Source organism: Dendrobium catenatum, unplaced genomic scaffold (assembly GCF_001605985.2).
Source record: "Dendrobium catenatum unplaced genomic scaffold, ASM160598v2 fragScaff_scaffold_116, whole genome shotgun sequence".
NCBI lineage: Eukaryota > Viridiplantae > Streptophyta > Magnoliopsida > Asparagales > Orchidaceae > Dendrobium > Dendrobium catenatum.
In genome coordinates, this window is record NW_021318578.1 from 46,086 (window position 1) to 70,898 (window position 24,813).

The 24,813-nt window shown below is 34.7% G+C and overlaps 2 protein-coding genes across 3 annotated transcripts; one reads left to right on the forward strand and one right to left on the reverse strand.

Annotated features, from left to right (window-relative positions):
• Window positions 1-2,497: 2,497 nt before the first annotated feature.
• On the reverse strand, window positions 2,498-14,618 carry LOC110095730. Its single transcript, XM_020821383.2, has 3 exons — window positions 14,418-14,618; window positions 14,172-14,309; window positions 2,498-2,887 (listed from the first exon to the last, which is right to left on the reverse strand). Exons 1-3 carry the CDS (start codon window positions 14,506-14,508, stop codon window positions 2,871-2,873), a joined length of 246 nt encoding a protein of 81 aa, XP_020677042.1. The 5' UTR covers window positions 14,509-14,618; the 3' UTR covers window positions 2,498-2,870.
• A 6,377-nt stretch (window positions 14,619-20,995) lies between these two features.
• LOC110095726 (dehydrodolichyl diphosphate synthase 6) lies at window positions 20,996-22,678 on the forward strand. 2 transcript variants are annotated; one of them, XM_020821379.2, is made up of 3 exons: window positions 20,997-21,316; window positions 21,476-21,514; window positions 21,598-22,678. In XM_020821379.2, the coding sequence occupies exon 3, from the start codon at window positions 21,627-21,629 to the stop codon at window positions 22,470-22,472; it is 846 nt and encodes a 281-aa protein (XP_020677038.1). In that variant the 5' UTR covers window positions 20,997-21,316; window positions 21,476-21,514; window positions 21,598-21,626; the 3' UTR covers window positions 22,473-22,678. The 2 variants fall into 2 exon arrangements, with proteins under 2 accessions (XP_020677035.1, XP_020677038.1); XM_020821376.2 differs by lacking the exon at window positions 21,476-21,514 and having other exon boundaries at window positions 20,996-21,316.
• The last annotated feature ends 2,135 nt before the right edge of the window (window positions 22,679-24,813 follow it).

Sequence of the window (24,813 nt, forward strand, 5' to 3'; positions counted from 1 at the left end):
CTCGTGAACAAGCTCGACATTAAGCTCGATTTGTGTTTGATTCATAACTCATGAATAAGCCAGTTAAAAACTCGATTAATATTTGATTATAAAACCTATAAACATATATAATATAAATATTTTATATTTATTATAGCATAATGATATAATAATTATTAATTAATAAATTTTATAAATTTCATGAATAGGAGACATTTGTTTATATTTGCTCGATGGTTTGTTTAAAATATTTATTAAAAAATATAAGATGAATCATATATCGTTTGATCATGAACGGTCTCAGGTAGTTCCAAAAAAATAATTAGATATGTTCATGAATTTTGCTCATTTTATAGCCAAGAAGACCAATAGATATGTTCATGAACGAGCTCTTCTTTGATAGTTAAAAAAGCTTTGATATATATATGTTCACTAACAACTCAATGTAATTGTTTGTTAGAAAGCTCAATAGGACTCGTTTGTTAAGTTAATAAATATCTAGAAGTAGAGCTCCTTTATAACTCTATAAGACACGTTTGTTTAAAGCTCGATAAGCATGAAACGAACCGAACATGAACCGAACATGAACACCCATTAATTTAAACGAATCAAGCTTGAACACGGACAAAAAAACTCGAACCGAACTTGAACAAGTTGATACTAAACGAACTCAAACATGGACACGCACATACTCGACTCAGCTCGATTCATTTGTAGCCCTACTCATTTCTAGCAAGTTGATATCAGTAACAAACAGAAGCTTTTTTTCTCCTATGGACCCTCGCACCCAACTTAATGACACAAACGGGATCTCATACCCAACCCATCTCATTATAGATGTTTGGTAGGACGTCCTATATATCTCTTTATCTCGACCCTATATAACTTTCACTACTTATAAACTAAGTCAAATTTCATCTCAACCTTGAATTTCCCACATCTATAAACGAGTGAAGTTGAGCTCGAGTAATCACTAGTTTGAGCTTAATTTATTATTCTAGTTCGAACTTGAGCTCGAGCTTTATTTTACAAGTTTGTGCTGGCTCACGAGCCAGCTCATTTATTTTGAAAGAGAGAAAATGATTATGATCCAAGCAATTATTATAATAAAATAATAAAAAGAATGACAAATTAAAAGAAAAATAATAAAGAATCGCATAATATAACAAAATATGATATACTTTTTAAATAATTTTTTTACTTAAAATCTTCAATGCTAATATATCTTAAGTATATTTTATATTGATATGTTTTAAACGAGTTGACTCATAAAATAATGAGTCAAGTCAGGGCCGACTCAACTTTGGCTTGTTAGCTCATCAACTTGGCTCACAAGCCATTTATCAAGTTGAGCCCGAACTGCTCATGAGTCAACTTGACTCACTGACACCCCTATTCACACCTCGCAGCTGCTCATCACCTCCTTTGATATGTTAGGCTTTGTTTGGAATAGCTTTCTTACTACTTTATAAAATAAATTTTTAGTGCAAAAATTTCTTGACTAAAATTTTTTATTAAAAAAATGTCTAAGAAATCAATGAGACAAATGGAGTCTAAAGCTTCATTTAGGTCAAGTTTCTTACTATTGTCTAAAATAATTTTTTAATACAAAAATATCTAGTTCAAAAAATATTTATACTGAAAAGCCGCTTTACAAAGCAATAAAAAAGGTATCCCAAATGAAGCCTATGACTTCGTTTGAGACAGCTTTCTTATTATTATTTTAAATTAACTTTTAAATATAAATTTTTAATAAAAAATATTTCATACTAAAAAATACACTATTTATGTTATGGCACCGCAGCACTCACCAAATCAACACCAAAATGCTCTACTTCAAAATTTTCATGTTTTGCAAGAAAATTTATTTCAAATATTTGAATTATTACACTACACAACCCGCTAATCCACAAGAGCGAGCAGCTGAGCCAGCATACCTGCGTGTTCGTAAGGGCGAGCTACACGAGCAATCGAGCACGTGCACGAGTGCAACACGTGCTTGAGCACTACGCAATGCGGGTGAGACTGTGCAAGCACGACTAGCAGGCAAGCACAACCTAAGTAGATTTCAAGTTGCTTTCATATTTTTGGGTTAACCCAAACCCGACCCTAAATTGAAAACAACTCAAAATACAAAACCTAGACTTTACCCACATTCCAAAAGGGTTGACCTAAACTCAAAATTTTTAAATCGAATTTTTAAGTCGTGTCAAATATTAACATCCCTACCGCTGAACCTCTAAACCCCATCCTTTCATATATTAGCAACAATTTCTAGAACAACAAATTTTTAAACTTTGTCAACACCAACGTTACAAACACATGGATGCCTATAATTCATTTGGGACAACTTTTTAACACCTTTTGTGATAATAAAAATAACCAACAAAAAATCAACTACCATTTGGATAATTATTTTTCACAAAATTTTTAAAATCTACCTTAAAAAGGCATAATTAAAACTTTAATGGATATACTACCTTTCAACACAAAACGAAAAAGCATAAGCAACCTCTAATAAAAAAAACCAATTTTTTCCCATTATATGAAGCAGCAAACTTGGACAAAGCTTCAAGTAAAAATAGTCAGGATTTCATAAAAGAAAGGTCATAATAAGTGGCTACATTTATGCCACATATTATTCTTGGAACTGGAGAAATTGCCACATGCTTAGAATTTGAAGGAATTGTTCATTTGGCCTATATTTTCACCAAATTCCTTGTCCATTTGGCCTATATGGTCTTAGGAAGAAACAAAGGATAAGCTGCAACAATTACCACAATATTTTTCAATATTACTTCTCTTAAGGAACAATCCTACTGGTTTCGAGGGAATAATAAGATGGCATTCAGCAAACAAAACCAGCTACAGAACCAAATTGTAAGCTTAGCCTATACTTCATCTTCATCTGCGGGAAAAAAAAAATTTTTTCAGGTTCTAATAAGAATACTCACTACACAAATATTGGATTTGTATTTAAAATAAAAAATTTAACTGAGCAATAAAATAAGCAAATCAATGCAAAGAAAGAACGTTCTATTGTTCAAGAGCACTGATTTCAAAGCGTATTAGTTCCGATAGAGGCCAAAGTACATAGATCAGGTCCATTAGATGGAGAAATTATAAGATATGTAGCTAAAGATTCTCTTGTACATTCAACTGGAGCTTAAGTCTATGCTACTCTGTATTTTATTCGATGGATCCAAGTTGCAATAGCACAACAAAACAATACAGAATAATTAGTAACCAGCACAAAGAGTATCATCAGTTACGTTCACATAATAATTTCCGCATTAAATGCACCAATGGCATCCTAGTTTAGATTTGTCTCACTTTATTAGCAGCAGCAACAACAACAACATCAAGCCTTTGTCCCACTACATGGGGTCGGCTACATGAGTCCTTTTTCTCCAATGTATTATGTTAAAAGTTAAATTCTTGTTTAAATCTAATAAAGAAAGATCTTTTCTAATATTTTCTAACCAAATCTTTTTAGGTCTACCTCTACCTTTCTTAATATAAGTAAAATCTAATACATCTACTTTCCTAACTAAGTCATTGAAACGCCGTCGTTTTATGTGACCAAACCATCTAAGACGGCTCTCTCTAATATTATCTAACACTGGAGCTACTCCAACCTTTTCACGTATATGCTCATTTCGTATCTTGTCTCTAAGTGTAAATCCACTCATCCATCTGAGCATTCTCATCTCTGCAACACTTAACCCGATAGTCCCTACCAAATAGCTTCGATGTTTTTAGGAGTACTATTATAGTTAGTTTACTATACCGAATAGACCCAATCAATCTTTCAAGAGATTTTTACTCTAATATGCCAACAACTAAGGGGCATTAAAGGAAAGAAACCACAAGTCCAAATAAGTAAGGCAGATCCCGTGCGAGAACAAAAAGAGAACCAGATCTCTTTGATACTGTAGCTACGTTCCCACCATTGGCTCCGAGTTTTAACCTTCAACGGAAGGCTCGCTCAGCTCTCAAGTCTTGGAACGCTTGGCAAATTTTGGCGTAGGACTTCAGTTAGGCGCTAATCATATATTTAGGGAGAATGAGCACCCATCAATCATGACAATAGTAGCAACTACGTAAAATGTTCCTCGATGCAAGTTTGATGAGAGTTGTTTCTGGCCAAGTAGCTTGACAAAACTAGTGGAAACTCACCAAAGGGAATTGAAAAAGATCATGTCTACACATGAAATTGGAGTTAAGTTTTGACAGAGTATAGATATTTCTCTCGTGCAACTTGAACCTCAAATACTAATTTGAAGTTAGGCCACCCCATTTTCATCTCTAATCAGCTAAGAGAAGTGCTGAATCTCTTGAATTTACTAAGAACTGTTGTGTGAAATCATATTGCTTTAAGGTTTCATTTGCTTCTTTCTCACATCTAACTCTTTCTCTTCTTGGACGCTTGCCTGCCTTCGCTTCACAACCTTTTTGATCTCTTGTTTAAAAAAATTAAAAAAGTTATGGCAAATGGTTGATAGCAGCATAAGGATAGAGATTAAGAAAACAGAATTAATAACCATCAAATTCAAACAATCGTTCAATTTCTTACTCACATGCTAACAAATGTTTCCAATAAGATAACTCCACTTCTTTGTCGGCAATCACAACTAATACACTTCCCACGACATTCTTCACCACCTCTATCTAATTTACGAGCGTAGACCTCCCATTCAAAACATATTCAGTGCTCACCTCCACTTTCTCATCCCTTCTTCACCGTAAGGATGATCTTGATATTTGCCGCCAACTTGTAAACTTATTCACCCAAAACTTCAGCCAATAACAATTAAGCAAATGATTAGGATTAGGGTAGAGTGTTAGACCGGCCCCCAGTGGATTGGTCCAGCTGGCCCCTTCTAAGGGGCCAAGTCTATAGCAGGAGGGGGCGCCGGCAAGAGGGAGGGGGAGGGAGGGAGAGAGAGAGAGAGAGGGAGAGAGAAGAGGGGTCCACTTGATTTTAAATTCAAAATTAGAGCCAAAGGAGGGGGCGGCAAGGGCCTTTAGGTCTTTTTGTTTTATTGTTTTTGTTTTTTTTATTGTTTTAATTGTATGCCTTAAGTATGGGAGGTAGATTAGGGTGGGGTTATGTTTTTATTTTTGTGTTATTTTGAGGGTTCTTCTTGGTGTCTTGTGCTCAAGATTCATCTAGAGATTGGGAGAGATGATCCTCCTCTCAAATTGAGCAATTGCATCGTTGTTTCGTTGTTTCCATTAGTTCTCTCTTTTGAAATCCAATTACAATTTGGAGAGTTTTCCATCAAATTTTTGTGTGTTTCTCTTGCTGTTTTTTTCATATTCTTGTTAGGGTTTACTTGAAATAGTCAAGTATTTCCTATCAAATTGGTATCATAGCAAGTCATGGGATCATTGGGGGCTGATTTCTTGAAATTTCAACGGTGAAAAATCATCTGGAGAAAGGAACCCTTGCTGATTTTTGGATCAAAATCGATAAATCTTGATGGCGGCCAAGAAGAAGGAAAATGCATTGTAAGAGTGTTTGGAATGAGAGATGAGCCAAATAAAAGCCACGATGGATGATCGAATTTCATACGTAGAAGATAAGGTTTCGTCCGTGGAAGACAATTTCCGATCTTCATTTGATGGTGAAGAGGTTATTGGAAAATCAAATCCAAATGGCGGCATCAGAGGCGAAGGAACCAGTGCGAAGAACTACGAATTTTGATTTTCGAATGAGGGAAAACGATGTTGAAATCATTGAGGAGAAAAGGGGAAGGTGAGAAGAGAGATGTGGAAATAGGAAGCAAGGAGTAAAGGGTGTTGTTTGGGATAGAAATGAGGGAAACTATGGTAGGAGGGGTGCTGATTTTGGAGAAAGTAGGAAAGAAAGTGAAGAGGGGTTTCAAGATGAGCATGTAAGGGAGGATCGAGAGACATGGGCAGAGCAAAGCACTTGGGGGAGAGGAAAATATGGAGAAATACGAGGAAACATGGGAGAGCCAAAGGTGAGGAAAATGAAAATGCCAATTTTTAAAGGGGGTGATGCTTATGGATGGATCCAATGTTTAAAATTGTGTATTCGGGTATTGAGGCGTTTTTCATTTGTGAGGCGAGGCGTAAGCCTCAAGGCGTTTTGAGGCGTAAGCCTCAAAATCAAAAGATTGCATAAACATAAAATGATAAATTTGTTATATACTAATGAGTGAATAATATAAAACATCAAAAAGCATAAGATATGAAATGAAATCAAAATATCTCAATAATAAGACAACATGAAATATAGTTCAACTCAAAATTCTATCTTTCCGAAATCCCAGTATTCTTTTCATTAACATATAATTCTGATTTCCAAAAATAAATAGCAATGGCATATCACATAAGAACTCATAAATCATCAGCACTGTCATCACTAAGGGGCTCTTCATTTGCATCATTATTATGATGAACTGCTCTATCCCCTTCCTCCTCTTCTATAGAGTCCAATGTTAGACATTTACTTCAAGATTTATGTAAGTTTTAATATATATAGCGTGAGGCGTAAGCCTCATGCCAGTGAGGCGAGGCGGACCTCAATGCGGGCCTCAACCAAGTTGAGGCGCAAGCCTCATAAAAAAAACTCGAGGCGTAAGCATCGAGGCGTTTTTAACTGGAATTGCGCAAAGGCGGGCCTCAAGGCGAGCCTCATATTGCGCAATTTTAAACCATGGATGGATCTACAAGGTGGAGAGGTACTTCAAGGACTGTTTATTAGAATGTTTCTAAACCGAAGGGGAGGGGATTTCTATGAGCAATTTTTTGCATTGGTGCAGGAGGAATCAGTGGAAGACTATCGGGAGCGGTTCAAGTACCTAGCCAGTCGGGTGGAGCAATTATTAGAGACAGTATTGGAGGGGAACTTCATGAAGGGGCTAAAGGCATAAATCAGAGCGGCGGTAAAGGTCATGATGCCTCGTAACTTGGAAGAAGCCATGAAGTTGGTACAATTGGTAAATAATCAGAAGAATCTAGAAAAGGGAGTCAAGGGAAGTAGCTCAGGAGGTACTTACAGGATGAAGACCACCCACTTAGTATCCAAGGGTCCTGCAACAACAGGATTTCGTGAGACCACCAAGGAGAAGACGGTAGGAGGGAGACGGGGGGGGGACTTTTTCAAGAGGCTGATGGAGAAGAGGGCAAAGGGGTTGAGTTTAGGGAGCGAGGGAATTTTCAAGAGGCTAACAGAGAAGAGGAAAAAAAGGGTTGTGTTTCAGGTGTGATGAGAAGTTGTTATGCTGCTCAAATCTAATATCTCAATTTTCCTAATCGGGTCATCGGAAGGCCTCCGTTTAATGTGACGAAACCATCTAAGGCAACTCTCTCTAATCTTATCTTCCACTGGAGCTACTCCAACCTTTTCACGTATATGCTCATTATTTATCCTATCTCTAAGGGTAAAGCCACTCATCCACCTAAGCATCCTCATCTCTGCAACACTTAACTTAGTATTATGCTTCTCTTTTAATGGCCAACATTCGACACTATAAAGCATTTCAGGTCTCACCACCATCTTATAGAATTTTCCCTTAAGTTTGAGGTGGACTTTTTTATCGCACAACAAGCCCGATGCATTCCACCACTTCAACCATCCAACTTGAATTCTACTGATAATATCCCCATCTATTTCACCATCACTCTAAACAATAGATCCAAGATATCTAAAACGTGTATCTTATTAATGACTTGACCGCCCAAAGTCACAATCCCCTCACTAGGTCTATTGCTACTAAAATTACACTCCATATATTCAGTTTTAGATCTACTCAAGCGAAAAACTTTAGACTCTAAAGTTGACCTCCATAATTCAAGTTTACCTTCAACTCCTTCTCTAGTCTTGTCAACAAGAAGCAAGGTAAAATGAATATATGGAGTTTAGGAAATCTTATATTGGCATTTATGAAATAATGTTTTTCATTAAAAAAAATTATCAACGAGCATTGCATGACCAAAAAACCTCATGATCCAGTTTTCCATTAAAAGTAGATGCCTCAATTTTCAATTTCTTTCTTATTCATTGTCTAAGTTATATATTTTACGTCTATGACTTCCATAGGCTTCATTATCAAACACCCTAAAAGGTCTATCTTGATTGTTTCTTCTATTATGACATTGTTGTCTTCTAGCCATGTTAAAATTCAAATGGATGCTTTCAACACCATTATTAGAATAAGCTTCATGTTCATGTAGATGAAGTAGGTAGTTTTCAAGTTATCAATAAGCTCTTAACTTGTTTATATTTCACTCATTTCATATTGTTTATTAAAAAATTTTAGCCAACTAGATTTGCAATTCTGCACAAATCTCATCCCACCAATGATTTGCAAATTGACCTTGATATTAAATCCTACTTCTAATGGACATTTTGACACAACCTAAGGCTTTGATGCCAAATCTCATGTAGGATGTCCAAGGGTCTATAATTTCTTAATGCACATCTAGGATGTTGGCAAAAAAATCACTTGCATAAGATCAAATTCATAGACACAAATTTCTTATTTAAAAAATTATTAGCCCTGGATGAAAATTGCAAATAAGCAAAATCAGCATAAACAATAAATTAACATTCATATAATGAAGAAAATTGCATAGAAATTTAAATCATTAAAAAAATCACTAGTTCGATTGAAAAATCACATTGCAATATTAAAAAATATACATTGTAGCATGTTCGAGAACAGTCAATCACACTGCAAAGCAATTACCAACGTAATAGAAGTAGGGCAAAGGAAAGGCATTGCCAAATAATAATTCAAACCTTAAATTGGTACAAGGATATAACATCGCTAACAAAAATGTCCTCTCCAATTAAACCAAGCTAGAAGAATTACATCCAACCACCACACTAGCAAAGTGAAAATCAATATAGAATTAAAGTCGAATATCAATAGCATTCACATGCCCCAAGCACGCCTACATATAGTCAAAATCTCTCCTTCAATTTAGAATTTCAAAAAATATAAAAATTATAAAAAATCGAGAAACCAAAAAGAGCTACTAAAGGTAATAAAATTTTGTAACATTGGCAAAAACTGACTCATCATAAAGTAATGCAAGTCATGGCCCATAACAGCATCGCTAGTAACGCCATGGCAGAGAGCCAAAAATCATGATAAAAACATAAACATTGAATCAACAGAGCAAAAAAAAAGGTCTTGCCACAATGAACTAATTCCTTGCATTTTTCTCTTTTCTACACCTCCTTCAGAAATCAAATCCAACTGTTTCATGTTAATCTTATTCTCAAGAAAATTATTGGAGATATTATCCTGTATATTATCATCAATGATACTAAAATGAAAGGAAAGTCTACTCGTCATGATTCAATGATGTATTTATAAGAAATACAACATTATGCCAAATATACTTCGCAAATATCAACTAAACAATTCTTTGAAGGCATATTTATCAAACCAAGCAAATTGATACAGACTCCTACAACGGCATCCTCAATTCCTTGTAGATGGTCTTAAATCATTGGCTCGCAAGTCCCTGTTTTCTTGTTAGGTTTAGTTCTTTGTTCCATGAACTATTCAACCCTATTTGGTTCAATTATTTGATGCTTCACTCATTCTAGGTTGGTTTGATTATTCTCGCTAATTCAGTTATCGCATCCATGGCTCCAAGCACATTGAAAGTCCTCAACCTGCACAATTACAAATGCGTCATTGGCATTATCAGTGATTCACGAGTTTTTCAAAATCCTTACCTAGGTCTAAGCCTTCTATGTCCCTTCACTCATCCTTGTGTTCTCGCATGTGATGGGATTTTCATCCCAACTAATTAAATTTGAATAGTTACTATTTTTATTGTAAATAGGAGAAATCTTATATGGGATTCTAAGGAATGTTAAAACCTTCTATGTTGGTTTCTAATTTAAGGATATCCCGTATTTTTCTTACTCTTATATCATATTTCTATTAATTGGCATGATTGTGTGATTTATTTTTGTCAATTTCTGTACAAACTAATTTTTAATTGTGTCAATCATTTCAATTGAGCATGTCAAGTTCATGCTTTTGCATATCAATGTGTTATTCCTCTTACATGGATATTAAATTATCATGCGTCAGATTTTTGTATTTGCGGCTTTCACTAAAGAAGGAATAATAAATTTGATTGGTGTGCATTATCTCATACATCAAGAAACTCTAGATACTAAGAAATCTTGCATCATTCCACCAATCGCATTTGGTTTTCATCGAACATATGAACTGAATTAGGTAGAATAAATTAGTATTAAAACTCCTTAATTATTATGAGCAACTGTAAGTTGGTCTTAACAATTTGCACAAAAACATCTTGATTTAAACTTTTTCGTTACACGTTAATTTTGCTCTCACCTCAAAACATTTACTTAACTTTATATCCGTCAAAATCCATTTCCTAGCATTGAAATGTCCAAACAATGGTATAGATCATGAAAATCATTTAGGATCTCTTTTTGTTTCACAATTAGTTTCATGGATCAAGAGAAACCCAGATGTGATAGATTAAAAACATTGACTTAATGAGAAGTAAACACGATATTATTTATCTATAAGAGAAATGAAAGAAATCTTAGAAAATGTATCTAATGGGTTTGAATAACATAGAAATAATTTGCTTTTAATGAATTAAGAGAAATTGAAAGTACACATTAGCATGAGATGATAAGTTCAAGCAGAGTCAAGTTAGGTTGACACTATCTAAGCCCAATCAAGCCCAAATGGCTGGAATGCCTCCTTTTGGCTCTTAGCATAATTACCTCTTTTGTACAGATTAGATCATCAATAATAGACCGAATCTATAAGTATTACCTATCAGTGTGAATAAAGTTGTGCAACCTAACAAATGGCATAAGTTATTTCAAGTTGCGAGAATTTCTTCGGTTCAGGGAAGATTGAAAATGTTGCAATAATGTAATCATGAAAAACAAAGGGTGACTTGGAAGTAAGAAGCTGGAGAAGCATGAAGCAAATGCAAAATGGGAAACTCAAAGGTAAAAACATTCCATTTTCCAATTGGATCAAATGATTTATTAAAACTTACCTCTCCTTCAGTTTAAACATAGCTTATAGTAGTGGTTATGAATGTATATCTTAAGAAAATAAAGAAAACAATAAAAAGAAAGAACTATTCTATGACAAAATGGAGGAATTTGTGTGAACAGTCGATAAACTTTCAAGATGGGTAATTAGATAGGTAAATTAGGTATATTTAAGCCGAACTTATTGTTGTGTTCAATTAGAAAAAAATTGCTCAACAGGTTAGGAAGAAAAATATGCGAAAGAGTGAATTGAAAAATGAACTAGGTATATCCTAATTTGATCCAAAAAATAACGTAGAACTAGCCCTCCCTTAAAAATTTGCGCAAACATAAAGTTATGGATCTATATGAGATCCTTAAAAGATTTAAAGAATTAAGCGTGTTATTGAAGTAGTTGCTTATAAAACTTTTTAATGAAATTCTGAAGACTAAGAGAATGCTAAATGATTGGAAAAGAAGTATCTTAACACTAATATTAAAGAACAAGGATAATCAATAGTATGATAATTAAATGGGAGTTAAATTTATGGGTCATACGATAAAACTCTAGGAGAGAGAAACAGAAGACATATTGCAAAAAATTATGTTAATATCAAATAATCAGTTTGACCTAAGCTGCAAAGATCTGCAATGGATGCGATTTATGCGCTAAGGCTAACGCAAGCATGTAGGAAACAAAAAAAAAGAAAAAATTCATATGATTTTTATTAATCTTGCATGGGCATACAAGTGCCACGAGAGTTAATTTGGTCTGCATTAATGAAGAAAAAGTATGTGTTTAAAAATATGTTGAATTTGTTAAAAATATGTGATTATAGAGCATTGGCTAATATTATAAATAGTTGTTGAGTTAAGACAAATCTCAATCATAATTTGTTAACATTAAGTCAACATCTTCTTATATTGATTATGGAGATGGTTGAATTCAAAATGAGATACCTAAATGTCTATTTTTGTAGATGAAAAGCAACGGAGAAAATATTATGAGGAGAAAGAGCACAGAATTAGCAAAATAGATACTAGATATAAGATATGCAATTATAGTGGATGCGACATTACCACTGGGGAAATATTATTAGAATATGAAGCGACACCTAGGTGGTGATAGGTTAAGTATCATGCAATTATCCTACAAAATAATGAAGAGATAAATGAAGATACATCTTCTCGAGTTAAATATGGGGAGTTAAAATGGATAATTGTCCTAATAGTATTAAGCAATAAGAGAAAATAACTAAATAAGAACTCTTAAAGGTAATTTTATAGACCTATAATTATACAAGTTGAATATGAAGAAAATGAGAATGATCTAAAAGATGTGTTGTAAAACTTCAAAAGATATATTAAAAAAATGATTATATAGATTGTCAATAGGAGCATCATCTATTTTAGTTAAATTCAAGGAAAACAAATGTCAATGATTTGGGCATGCACAACAAATGGCAAAAAAAAATATTATTAAAACAAGTAGATAATATTAATTTCAAACGTTTAGCAAAAAAAAAGGTTGCCCAAATATAACCAAGGAAAAAGTTGCGCAATAAGGTTTGTGCAAATTAGGCTTAACAGCTCATTTGTCACTCCGAAGGCATAAATGGATAATGTGGATTCATAAATCTAACAGGCAAGCTCTGAGAGTATGACCTAAAAACCTATGGGAGAATAAAGAGAGAATAATCCACTAACTCAAATGTTTATAATACAAGTGCCACTGAATGCTCAAGATGCAAAAAGATCTAAAATAATCCTCTTCACCCTATATTTATAAGAATCTAAGAACTACAAAAAAAACATCAATAAATGAATAAAATAATACATAAATTCAATAACTCTACAGGCTTTCTTAGACGCGTGTCATAGTCTGGTTGGCTATGAGGGAGATTGCCTTCCTTGAACGTGACTTTTCTGCCTTTAGGCAGGCTTAGCAGCGTGAGTTTTGAACATAGGGAACTGAGGCTGGCAACGCCCTTGAGTCGCTGGTGGCCCATGCTAAGCCCTATTTCTCCTCACAAAGAGAGGTGAGTGGCATTGGGTTGCATAGTGGATAAGCTCCATGATCGGTTGACTATGATAGGCCGAGCTGAGGGTCTCTTGAGTGAGCACCCTCCCTATAGTTGAAGCAGAGAGTGGGATCAATGTGGTGAATGGAAAGAAACATTGATGACGAGTCTCTCATTGGGACATAAGTGGCAAGTTAGATAACCTATGAAGATTTCGATTTCCAAATGTGGGAGGCAACTCCCTACTGAGTCCTTGTAGACATGGATTTCATGACCTTTGGGCGAGCTCTTATGTAAGCCAACAAGGTGCCAGATCTTCTATTATGACCCACCGACTACCTGCTAAATTCTTGAAAAGGAATATATGAGTATACAATATTGCTTGGAGAGAGGGAGAGAGAAGCATCCAAGCCAAGCCAATAATATAGAGATGGAGCCAACCAAGAGATGCAAGCAAATTCACGGTTAGGCAAAAGAGAGGTGAATGGTGCTTAAGGTTGTATGAAATTTGGCGAGATAACTGAGACAACATTAGGTATGATCAAAGCGATGTGAATGAGGAGAGATGTGTGCTATCAGGGTAGAGAGGGGGAATCGAAAAGAATTAGAGGGAGAGAAAGTAGGAGGATGAATTCAAATTCAACTTTAATCAAGCACATCCACAAATAATCTCCATGAGATCCTTTCATAGATAAGGAGCCATGCATTACTACAATAAACATAAAAATCTAGAAATTACAAAGATAACCATTATCAAATAAGACCTAAACTAGATTACTGAAAATCTAATGAAAAAACTTGAAAAAGCAACATAATTTTGAATTAATTATAAATTTTCAATCAACTCTGGGTGCAGTTGATTCTCTAGCCTATAAAGCATCATTATTCCCCTCAATTGGTGCCAAACTAACTAAGAGGATGATCAAAATCGGTATCATATTTTGTGTATAAGTTAAGATCTACACGAAAAACCAAAATTTCCTCCAAAAATGGGGGGAAAAACATATCAAGTAGGTTAACATGCTTCCTTAACCTCCAAATCAAAGCAAAATTAGCAGAAATTCTTCAAAACAAGAAGCAATAAATTACACATTAATGACCAATCAAGAGAACGATAAAAAAAAAAGGTTAACTAAAAAACGAACCGAAGTATCTGCGCTCGTTGGCGGCCTTGGCCTTCTCGAGCATCTTGTCAAGGTCTTCCTTAAGTTTTTCATCAAACTTAACGAGCTGGTTCACGAAGATAGCGCCCAGCCCCATGCCAAGCACGTGCTCCCACGGGTCTGGTCAATCAAGAATTGCGATAAATATACATCTCAATTAACTATACTCTGGAAGAGAAACGGATAGCAATCAGAAGGAATTAGGGTTAGGGATCTCGAAGGAAGTACGCCTCATGTAGGGGAGCTTGCGGAGGGCATTGGAGTACATCTGGGTGCCAAGTCCTAGCAACACACCTACCAACGTCGAAGTCGCCGGCATTTTCCACAACCGCCTCTTCTCCTTGCTTCTCTCTCTCTCTCTCGGGCACTGTAATCCTCGCCGGCTCTCGGATTATCGCATACGCCCAATACAAGCCGGGCTGGGCTGGGCTGGTCCGGTCCGGTGGATGATCGGATTAATTTGGGTTCTGAATCAAACTTTGTGGACCCTACAGTATTTGCGGTCAGCATATGGTGGAAAATACATCCGACAGCTTTAGAAAAATTAGAAGCACATGGCAGAGGTTGTGATGGACGAACTTTTATTACTTTCGGTGCAAGGACGTAGAGGAACATCCGGTCGGAGGTAATTTTCCGTCCAAAAACTAGGTATTTGCTCGGTACAACTAAGTATTATTTGATAATAATGAAGAATATTGTTCTATGAAGACCAATACCGAGTTATACCTAGCTGTACCGAGAAATACCGAGTTGTACCGAGTTTTTCTGGGAAAAACTCGGTACAACTTTGGTATAACTCGGTATTTGCTCGGTAAAGCCCGGTATAACTCGGTATTGGGTCTTCAAATGATGGTATTCTTCATTATTGTTTGGTATTGCTCGGTATTTGCTCGGTACAACTCGTTTTTTTGCGGGAATTTGCCTCCGACCGGACGTTCCTCTACGTCCGGTCGGAGGACGTAATAATTGTTCGTGATGGACGGGATGCAGATTTTACGAAGGAATGCATGTGCATTAAAATATGAGAAATTTATATAAATGTCATTTAATATTTAACAAAACATCACTAATATTAAATTAGCTAACATGAAATATATTTTTATGCATATATTTGAATATAATTTTTATATTATGATATTATATAAATAAAGGTAAAAGTTTAGTTTTGTAATATTTTATATGAAATAAAATATATATTTTTTTCATTAAATATAAATTATTTTAGTTTTCATTGAATATTACATAAGTCGATTTATACGATAACAACTGATTAGGCGATTGTGCAATGTACATGAGACTACAACCAGGGACGAGCAATGGCTTATAGGCAGCAATTAGCTACAACCAAAAGTTAATGCTTTAAAAAATTTTAAAAAAAATTCTTAAAGTTATTTTCAATGTTTTTAAAAATATTTTAATATATTTCATTTAAAAATAAGAATTTTAAAAATGCTAAGTAGAAAATAGTTTTTTAAAGCAAAAAAATCTTAAGAAAATTATTTAGCAAGTATAGAAGAATAATTTTACTTGCTTCATAAGCATTCAAAGTGGCTATTGTAAGAAACTATATTAATTCAACTAATTCTATATAATCTATATTAATTATAACTTATTGGGATTATTATGCTATAATTGATATTATAAGCATTTGTTAGTGATTATTAGTAGTTATGTATGATTTATTAATTAATTATGATTAACAAAATTATGTATTATCATTACTTATGAACCAATTCAAATTCACTCACTACATTTAAAGAAAATTTTGAATTTATATGCCTCATAATCATCATAGTTGATCTAATTTGCCCAATATTTGTTGTCATGGAGAAATACATCAAAAAGTTCATTTATGATCAAAATGCTCCCACTTCTCACTATGTACTTTTTTTAGTCTAGAGTAATGAAATTAGTTTGAACTAGTTTGTAACATTTTAGTTTGTTTATATTTTAATTTGCGTCTCGTATTAGTTATTTAGCATTTTTCCGACCCTTCATCTTTATAATTTGGGATAGTACAACTATATATTTTATTACATCTAGAACCTTCCAATTTTCCTCATTTTCAACTAAACATATAATTTCAACATATGCATTTAATATGCATATATAAGACTTTGAGTATAAGATGTAGTAACTAACACATCGAGCCCAAGCTACAACTAGGGGTGTCAATATTTGACACGATACGAAAACCCGATACGGACCCGACTCGGAAAATCTGGGTTGGACCCGACCCGTTTTAAAAACGGATTGGGTTCGGGTTCGTAGATTCGACCCGTTTGAAAAAAGGGTCGGGTTCGGGTTGACCCGACGGGTTGGCGGGTCAACCCGGAAACCTATTTAAACTGACTGCCCGAGAGTTCGTGACTGCACAAGCATGCTGCAGCGCACCCGGCCAGCGTCGCACCCGCTCACCCACGGCGTCCCGTCCGCGCACCCGCCCGCGTCCGGCGCACTCAGCCAGCCGCATCCCGCACACCTGCGCACCTGTGTGCCCGTTCACATCTCGCGCACTCGCCGTTAGCGCGCTCACGCACCCGCGCACCGCACTCTCGCTTACGTCCCGCGCGCTCGCTCGCATCCCGCGTTTGCTCCTTCCCGTGTCGGGTCGGGTTAGGGTCGATCTGATTGAACCCGGGTCAGTTCCGGGTTCAACCCGAACCTGACCCGTGACCCGAAATTGACACCCCTAGCTACAACTAACACATGTTTGTGTGGGAAACCCATCACATCAATTTTCTAGAAGTACATATCCTCTCGTGTAAATCAATATCACCATTAAGATTACCATCAAAGGAAAGCAAATCATATTAACAAATATGATAGATAATCAAACTTTGAGAGCTATTCAAGAGCTCCCATAAAGTTTCTTCATTTTTTTTCTTGCTGCCAAAATAGTTTTGGTATTCGCTACAATGGTACATTTAATGTGTAAGCTAGTTAGTCGAAAAGGCTCAAATTAAATTAGTAAATGAGTTCACAAGCTGGTCTTATCTAGTCATGAGCTCAAATATAAGCTTAAAGTTAAGCTCAACGATTAACGGTCTTGAATTAGAACTTGATAAGACTTAGCTCGCAAGCTCATGAGTTGTCCCATGTATCTAGTAGTTTATCCAATGAGCTAAATGGGCTCTTCTACAACTGTTAATTAATAAGATAGCTATTAGGTGTCTTTTCATTAATAGGACAACATGGCTGTTATTTTCTTATGGTAGTAATTAATGTAACTACAAGCATCTATAGGATGACAAGTTGTCATTTTTGACAAATTAAATTTATAAAGCTACAAGCACCTATATGAAAAGAGTTTTCATTTTTGAAAAAACTAATTTAATTGGGCTGCAATGAGCCATGCTAAACACGTCTAAAGTTGGTCTTAACTCATTAATTTACACCTCTAGGTAAGGGCAAATTATTCTGTGAGGACGCAGAACGCTGTCCAGAGATCAGCCAGAATGCGTCACTTCACCCATGCTCGGTACCGTGGCTCAGTACTGCGCTCGGTACTATGCTCTATACTAATGATGTGGCACATTCTAATTGGTCTCCGGAGGGCGAACTACGTTCGGTGTCCGCACTGAATAATTTCTCCTAGGTAAGACTATCAAAAAATCATTTTTGCATTTAAAAATCTAATAAAATGGTCATTGTATAAGTGTGTGCACTCATGGTAACATTATTGGAGCTCTCCAAAATACAACATAGGAATGTCAATATTTGCTTCACCTTCAAAAAATAATCATTCAAGTTATAAGCATGTTGTTCTAAGAGTGCCATTCCAATTTTCCCCAATTTGTTTAATTTTCCCAATTTGTTTTAGATCTCGAGAGACTATGGTCGCTTGATTCAAGGCTTGGGTGCAATTGAATATTGTTGGCCCCCCTACGATTCTTGAGACTTCATTTTCCTATTCTTCAAATGTTGCTGGAATAAAAAATAAATTCAACAACAAATTTCTTTTCATTTTGATTATCTCTCAAAATGTGTATACAACAAAAATCTCTACATTATATTACATAGTTACATATCATATCAAATTAGAGTAGAGCAAAACAAATAATAATCATGACTATACAAAAATCTAAAAACCAGAAAAATACCAATACAAAGTGATCAAAAAATGCAACGTCCACTACTAAACTGGCTCCTTACCCTTTTTTGACCTGAAATAGAATGCAAAACAAGTGTGAGCAAACACAACTCAACAGTTCACACTAACCGATCTAAATTTTTAATAATTAATCTATTATGCATGTACATGTACTGAATTAAAAATAGTTTTTAGCAGACTACTATTGAATTAATCAAAGTAATGCTAGCATATAACATATATTAAGGCTTCGTTTGGGACGGCTTTTTTACTGCTTTTTAAAACAGAGTTTTAGTACAAAATTTTTTATTTTTGTATTAAAACTCCGTTTTAGAAAGCAATAAAAAAAACCGTCCCAAACGAAACCTAAATCAACTTTGCCCTGAAAGTAAATAAACAAATACTTTATATATCAAAGCAGAAAATAACACAATTCCCTCAAGGTCTTATATCTCCCAAACAGAAATATATATCAGAATTTAAACCCTTATAAGTCCCAAATTTTTAGCACATCAAATATTCAGAAATTCAAATCCTTATAGCTCTCAGTGCATTTAACACAGCAGATATTTCTTCAGCATCAAAACTCCTTATAATCACATATATATTTGCATTTCAATTAAATAAATAAAAACACCTAATTTGCATAAATTCACAAAATTCTCCATCAATAGCCAATAGATTTAATGACTAAGCAGAATTTTATAAATTTCAACATTTCACGATATCATTAGAAAATTTTCAAAACAGTATTTTGAAACATTTAAATGATCTACAACATTTTCTAAGACTAGAATCATTTTCTAATTTGCTAAAATTTGTACACTTTTCAATTACAAAGCTGAAAAGTTTTAAAGAAAATATTAAAACAGCTAGAATACTCATATTTATAACAAACAGAAAAAATGAAAGTTGAGCGAATACGAAGTAGTCATCATTTTTTACACAACTAAATTATAATTCTAAACATAAAAATCTCAAAATTTTCACATTATTAAAATTGAGATGGAAAAAATATGGTATATCTTAATCCTGACAACTTTTCGAACTAGATTGACCATAAAAAACGAACAAAAGTTGCCCGAACCCAACTTTCACTCTCTAAAATCTCTCCCTCTCTTTAGGCCTGCATCTCAACTTTCGCTCTAGACAACGGCGCCACTGAGCCAACCGAAATCATTTTAAAATGGACAAACCCAAGAGCTTAGCGCCATAGCGTTGCATTACTTCTAACATAAAATTTCAAGTTTTAATTTTCATGCACACATACCCCTGTGGTTAAAACATATTTCAGGCATTTATATGCACAAGGAACATCCCCAAACTTATGTCTAACACACATGACTTATCAGGTCAGAACAGGTGCAACTAAACAGTATTTTAGTGGGCATCACAACTTCCTTGTCTTGAAGTAATTTCATTCACATAAGCACTACATGAATCTGATACGAGGCAAGCTCAACTAAAACTAATTTCAAGCATATTTTCTAAGAAAAAAATGATAAAACTCCCAGGCCAATTGTATGCAATATGAGGGATATAAAATTAATTTTTTTATAGATACAAAATTAATTTTTAATTAATTATTCTACTTACCACAAAAAAAAAATTCAAACAATCTTTTTTTTTTCTAATAAAAAAATTATGAGGAACATGTTATCACTCAAAATTTTAAAAAAATATATTTTTACCTATAACAGTAAAAAGTTATTTTATGAGTCATTATAAATCAAAATCACAAACCGCCTTCGATACTATTGGTTTTTAATTTCATTATTTTTTTCATAAATTTTTGGCACTAGTATAATTCCTTAAAAAATTGACATATGTCGTTACAAGTGTGCTTTCTAGAACCGTTATGTCTCCGTTTTGTAAACCAAATTCACCTGATTATTCTAGAATTGCTTGGCTAACTTTTGAATATAATTTTCATACAAATATAAATTTTCTTTTTTATATCATCTAAAAATATATGTACACTATAACGTTTCTAAAATAGTACTTGGAAATAAAGAAAAAAAAAGCCAAGCCTTTCAAAAATAAAACTTTTCAAACATATCTATAACACAGATCAAAGTTTGCTATTAAAACTATTCAACTCGCTCATTACCCGTTGACCTGAAAACATAAATAAAAGTATGAGTGAGCTAAATAGCTCAGTAGAATATCATAGCCTAAAATAGAAATCAATATTGAAACCAAAGTATTGAAAATATTACATTGTAATCGTAAACTGAAATACTATACAAAAATCTGAAACTAAAATTAGTGAAACTGAATGCATTTAAATAAATACTAAAAATAACTTAATCACGAGTAAATATTTCAGAGTGATTATCATAAGGACTCTCAAACCCATATTTATTTTAACATTAAATTATATATTCTATGATGTACCCTCTCAAAAAACAAATAAGATTGTCACAATCAAAATAGGGCCAGTGAAGTGGTTATTTAAAAAAATAAATAAAATGAATATTTTGTCAAAAAGTATATTAAATTATTGTTTAAAATTAAATTATTTTAATTAAATTTAAATTATGTTTTAAAAATAATAATTTAATTTAAAATTTAATTTCATTTCCATTTTAAAATTAAATATGTATTTTTTTTTAAATTATGGATGGCTGGAATCCATAGCCTTATCGCAGCCTGTTTATAAAGTTTATTTTTGTATGTTTTTAACATTTTTTTTTTTAAATGAGGTAATACAAACGTGAGGCGCGGCTTTAAAGCCTTGAGGAAAATCCAATCGGTCCGTCTTTAAAGCTTTGAGGCGCCCTCAACAAAAGTGAGGAAGCCGCGCCGAAGCCCGCCGCAACGAAACTTCGTGACGGGAACTCGCTGGCGGCAGGCATCGATGGAACCGGCAGCGAGTGATAGAGATGTGGAATTCGTGAAGGAAGATCGCTGAGGTCAGGCATCGACGGGAGTGTTGGCGTGTCGAGAAGAAGAGAGCTCGCTGGGGGCAGAGCGGCAGCTAATTTGAGTTAAATTAGTCGAATCCCCCGATTTAGCAAATCCATGATTTAAGGTAAAACGGGGGGAAAACGGGATTTAACTTAGTACTGGAATTAAAGTTGCGATTTTTGCTGTTTAGCAAGATTTAAGTTAAATCCCGCTTAAATCCTGCTACCAAAGAGCCCCCAAATAACTTTAGACGCCTTCTCATAATGTCTGAATCTTGAATCAGGAACTCGTCTCTCTGTGTTGCTTGTTTATCTGTAAAATAGTGAGTGCACTCTTCTATGGCTAGTTTGCCACTTTTTGTTTCTATTTGGTAGTAACTAACTTCTGCTTATATATGGATGTTAGGATCTTGAAGCTCATAAGTTTGATCAAAGATGCCTACTTTCTTTGAAAAATTATGCTACATGGTTCGTCGATGTATCTTTTATGTTCTGTCAATTGGTCCCATGCCAAATCATATTGCTTTCATCATGGATGGGAATCGTAGATATGCAAACAAGCGAAGCTTGGAAAGAGGCACTGGTCACAGGGCTGGATTTTCTGCCCTCATCTCTATTTTGAGATATTGCTATGAAATGGGAGTTAAGTATGTCACCATATATGCCTTCAGCATTGACAATTTCAGACGAAAACCAGAAGAGGTTCAGTCAACCATGGATCTGATGAAGGAGAAGATTGATGAATTGCTCAAAGAACAGAGCTTTGTGAATGAATATGAGGTTAGACTTAATTTCTGGGGAAACCATAACCTTTTGAATGATCCTTTGAGGTTGTCGGTTGAAAAAGCAATGAGAAGCACATGTCATAATACAGGACCAGTGCTATCTGTGTGTGTGGCTTATACTTCTACAGATGAAATTGCGCATGCGATTGAAATGTCTTGTCATGAAAAGAGGGATCTGATGAAAGAGCTACATGCTTGTGGTTGCAAAAATGATTTTTTTGAAGAATTTGATATGCAAAGTGTTATTTCAGTAGCTGATTTTGAGCGGCATTTGTACACTTCTGGTTGTCCAGATCCAGATATAGTCATCAGGACTTCGGGTGAGACTCGCCTCAGTAACTTCCTTCTATTGCAGTCTAGTTTTAGTCACTTGCAAAATCCAACTCCTCTCTGGCCTGATTTCTCTTTCAGTCACTTAGTATGGGCCATTTTGAAGTACCAGAGGGGGCACCCTTATTTACAGGAGAGAAGTAGAAGAAGTAAAAAGATGGAGTGAAAGACGGTCACTCAGATAAAAAGAGAAAACTAAGGCATTCCTTGGAATTTTTAGATTGTAATAGTTGCTTGGTTGAATTCGGAATCAAGTTACCATGGACTGTACACCATGGATTTGTACCATAATTCTATCAATGTATCATTTACATTGAAGATGCATTAAATTAGATAGTAATAATATAAGTATTTCTATGTGCTAATTTGGTTCATTGGAATTTTTCATGTTTTCAATTTGCTCAATTGCTTAGCATGTTAGATCTGGTTTTTTGAGTCTCAAAATTTAGCAGCCCATCTGATTGCAATGCTTAATGCCATAGGAGCACTTCTTCTTAGGTAGGAAACAAGTCCTAAACCATTTTTATTTTATTTTATTTTGTATTCCACAAAGTAATCCGAATGATGGACCTATTGGAAGCACTCTAACTTCTTGTACAATCCTCAAGTGTGAATGATTCAACAAAAATTTTTTTTTTTCATCACTATTGTTTCGTTGTAAAATATTCATGTCATGATTATTCGACAAGTTTTACACTGTCTGTCAACTATCTAACGCAACCCTCCATTTTTCTCATCTAGGACTTAGGACTTGATAACGGCAGTATTATTAATAACAATCTTTCTTTGTTAGATTTAAATGAGAATTTGACTTTTAATAGGACAGAATGGAAAAAAAGGATTCATATAGCCGACCTCACATAGTGGGACAAAGGCTTGATGTTGTTGTTGTTGTTGTAATTACTAATGTTTCGTTGTAAAATCAGTAAGGAATTATCTTTAAAAAGAATGTTAATGGTGATTGAACTTTGGGTGCTACTGACATATAATGATATAAGTATGTCTTGCTAAGTATTTCTTTCTATTATAAAGTGGATGCAAGAGGAATTTATTCCGGTGATGGTAACAATTCTTCTTAGCTTTTGAAAATTAATATGTTTCCTATGTGAAATTTGTATTGATCTTTTTTATTTTTTCTGGCTGGCGGATTGACTTATGGATTTGTTCCAAACATGAGTAGTTGGCAGTCTAAAAGCACTTACAACAAAGTATATTGATCTTTGTAATGTAAACTTGCTGAACATAAAGCATTTCTAAATTCATCATCAGTAATTGTTTGATAAAATGTTTTTCAATGAGTTGGTTTCTACTGATCTTTAAAATAAGAATTGGGGAATTGTGTAATTTTTCATGGCTTATTTCTTGGATCATAATGAAGTGAACTTTTCTTAGCTTCTTTTGTTATGAGCCTTCTGAAGGACTTGCTAAATCAAAACTTCTTCATTCTAATAGATATAAGCCCTAACTCAATCTAAACTTGGGCAGACAACTCACTAATAAGCCCATCAATCAAAATTAATTCCATTGATGAAACCTCATATATGTCACAGACTTGCTTTTCTGAGTCACGTTGAAACTGACAAACAATAATTGGTAGTCATGCCAAAATGCTATTATGATTCACACATCTGTTATGCCTATCAGTCATGTTGAATAGCTTGAAATTACAAACGGTCATGTTGTGGAACAATTATTACATCCTCTGACCGCACGTAGAGTTACGTTCGGCCGTCAATAACATGTCGCCATGTGCTCTTACTCTAAACCGCGCGGCCCGACGACTTGACCCGGAGCGGAACCCGGGAATGCTATGTTCGCGATTTTCTCAGTATTTACTCGATATTTGCTCGGTATTTGCTAGGTATTGCTTTGCAAAAATGAGAAATACCGCTCTGTGAAGACCAATACCATACAAATACCGAGTTGTACCGAGTTTTTTACAACTCAGTATTTGCTCAGAATTTGCTCGGTATTGCTAGGGATTTGCTCGGTATTGCTAGGTATTTGCTCGGTATTGCTAGAAAAAACTCGGTACAACTCGGTACAACTCAGTATTTGCTCGGTATTGCTAGGTATTTGCTCGGTATTGCTAGGGATTTGCTCGGTATTGCTCGGTATTTGCTCGGTATTGCTAGAAAAAACTAGGTACAACTTGGTATTTGCTCGGTATTGCTAGGTATTTGAAATATATCTAAAAGGTGATGGGATTTTGTTCGGCTCGTCAAGGATTTAAAAAAACGCACGTGCGAGAACCCAAAAAACAGCGGGTCAGGTCGGCGACTTTTCTTCATGCTACGTGGCGCTAAAATATTGGTGGCCGAACGTAGAGGAGCCTACGTTCACCGGACCGAATAAAAGTTCCATGTTGTGTGCCTATACAACAACAACATCAAGCCTTTATCCTATTATGTGGAGTCGGTTACATTAATCTTTTTTCTCCATTGTATCATGTTAAGAGTTAAAAACTCATTTAAATCTAATAAAGAAATGTCATTTCTAATATTTTC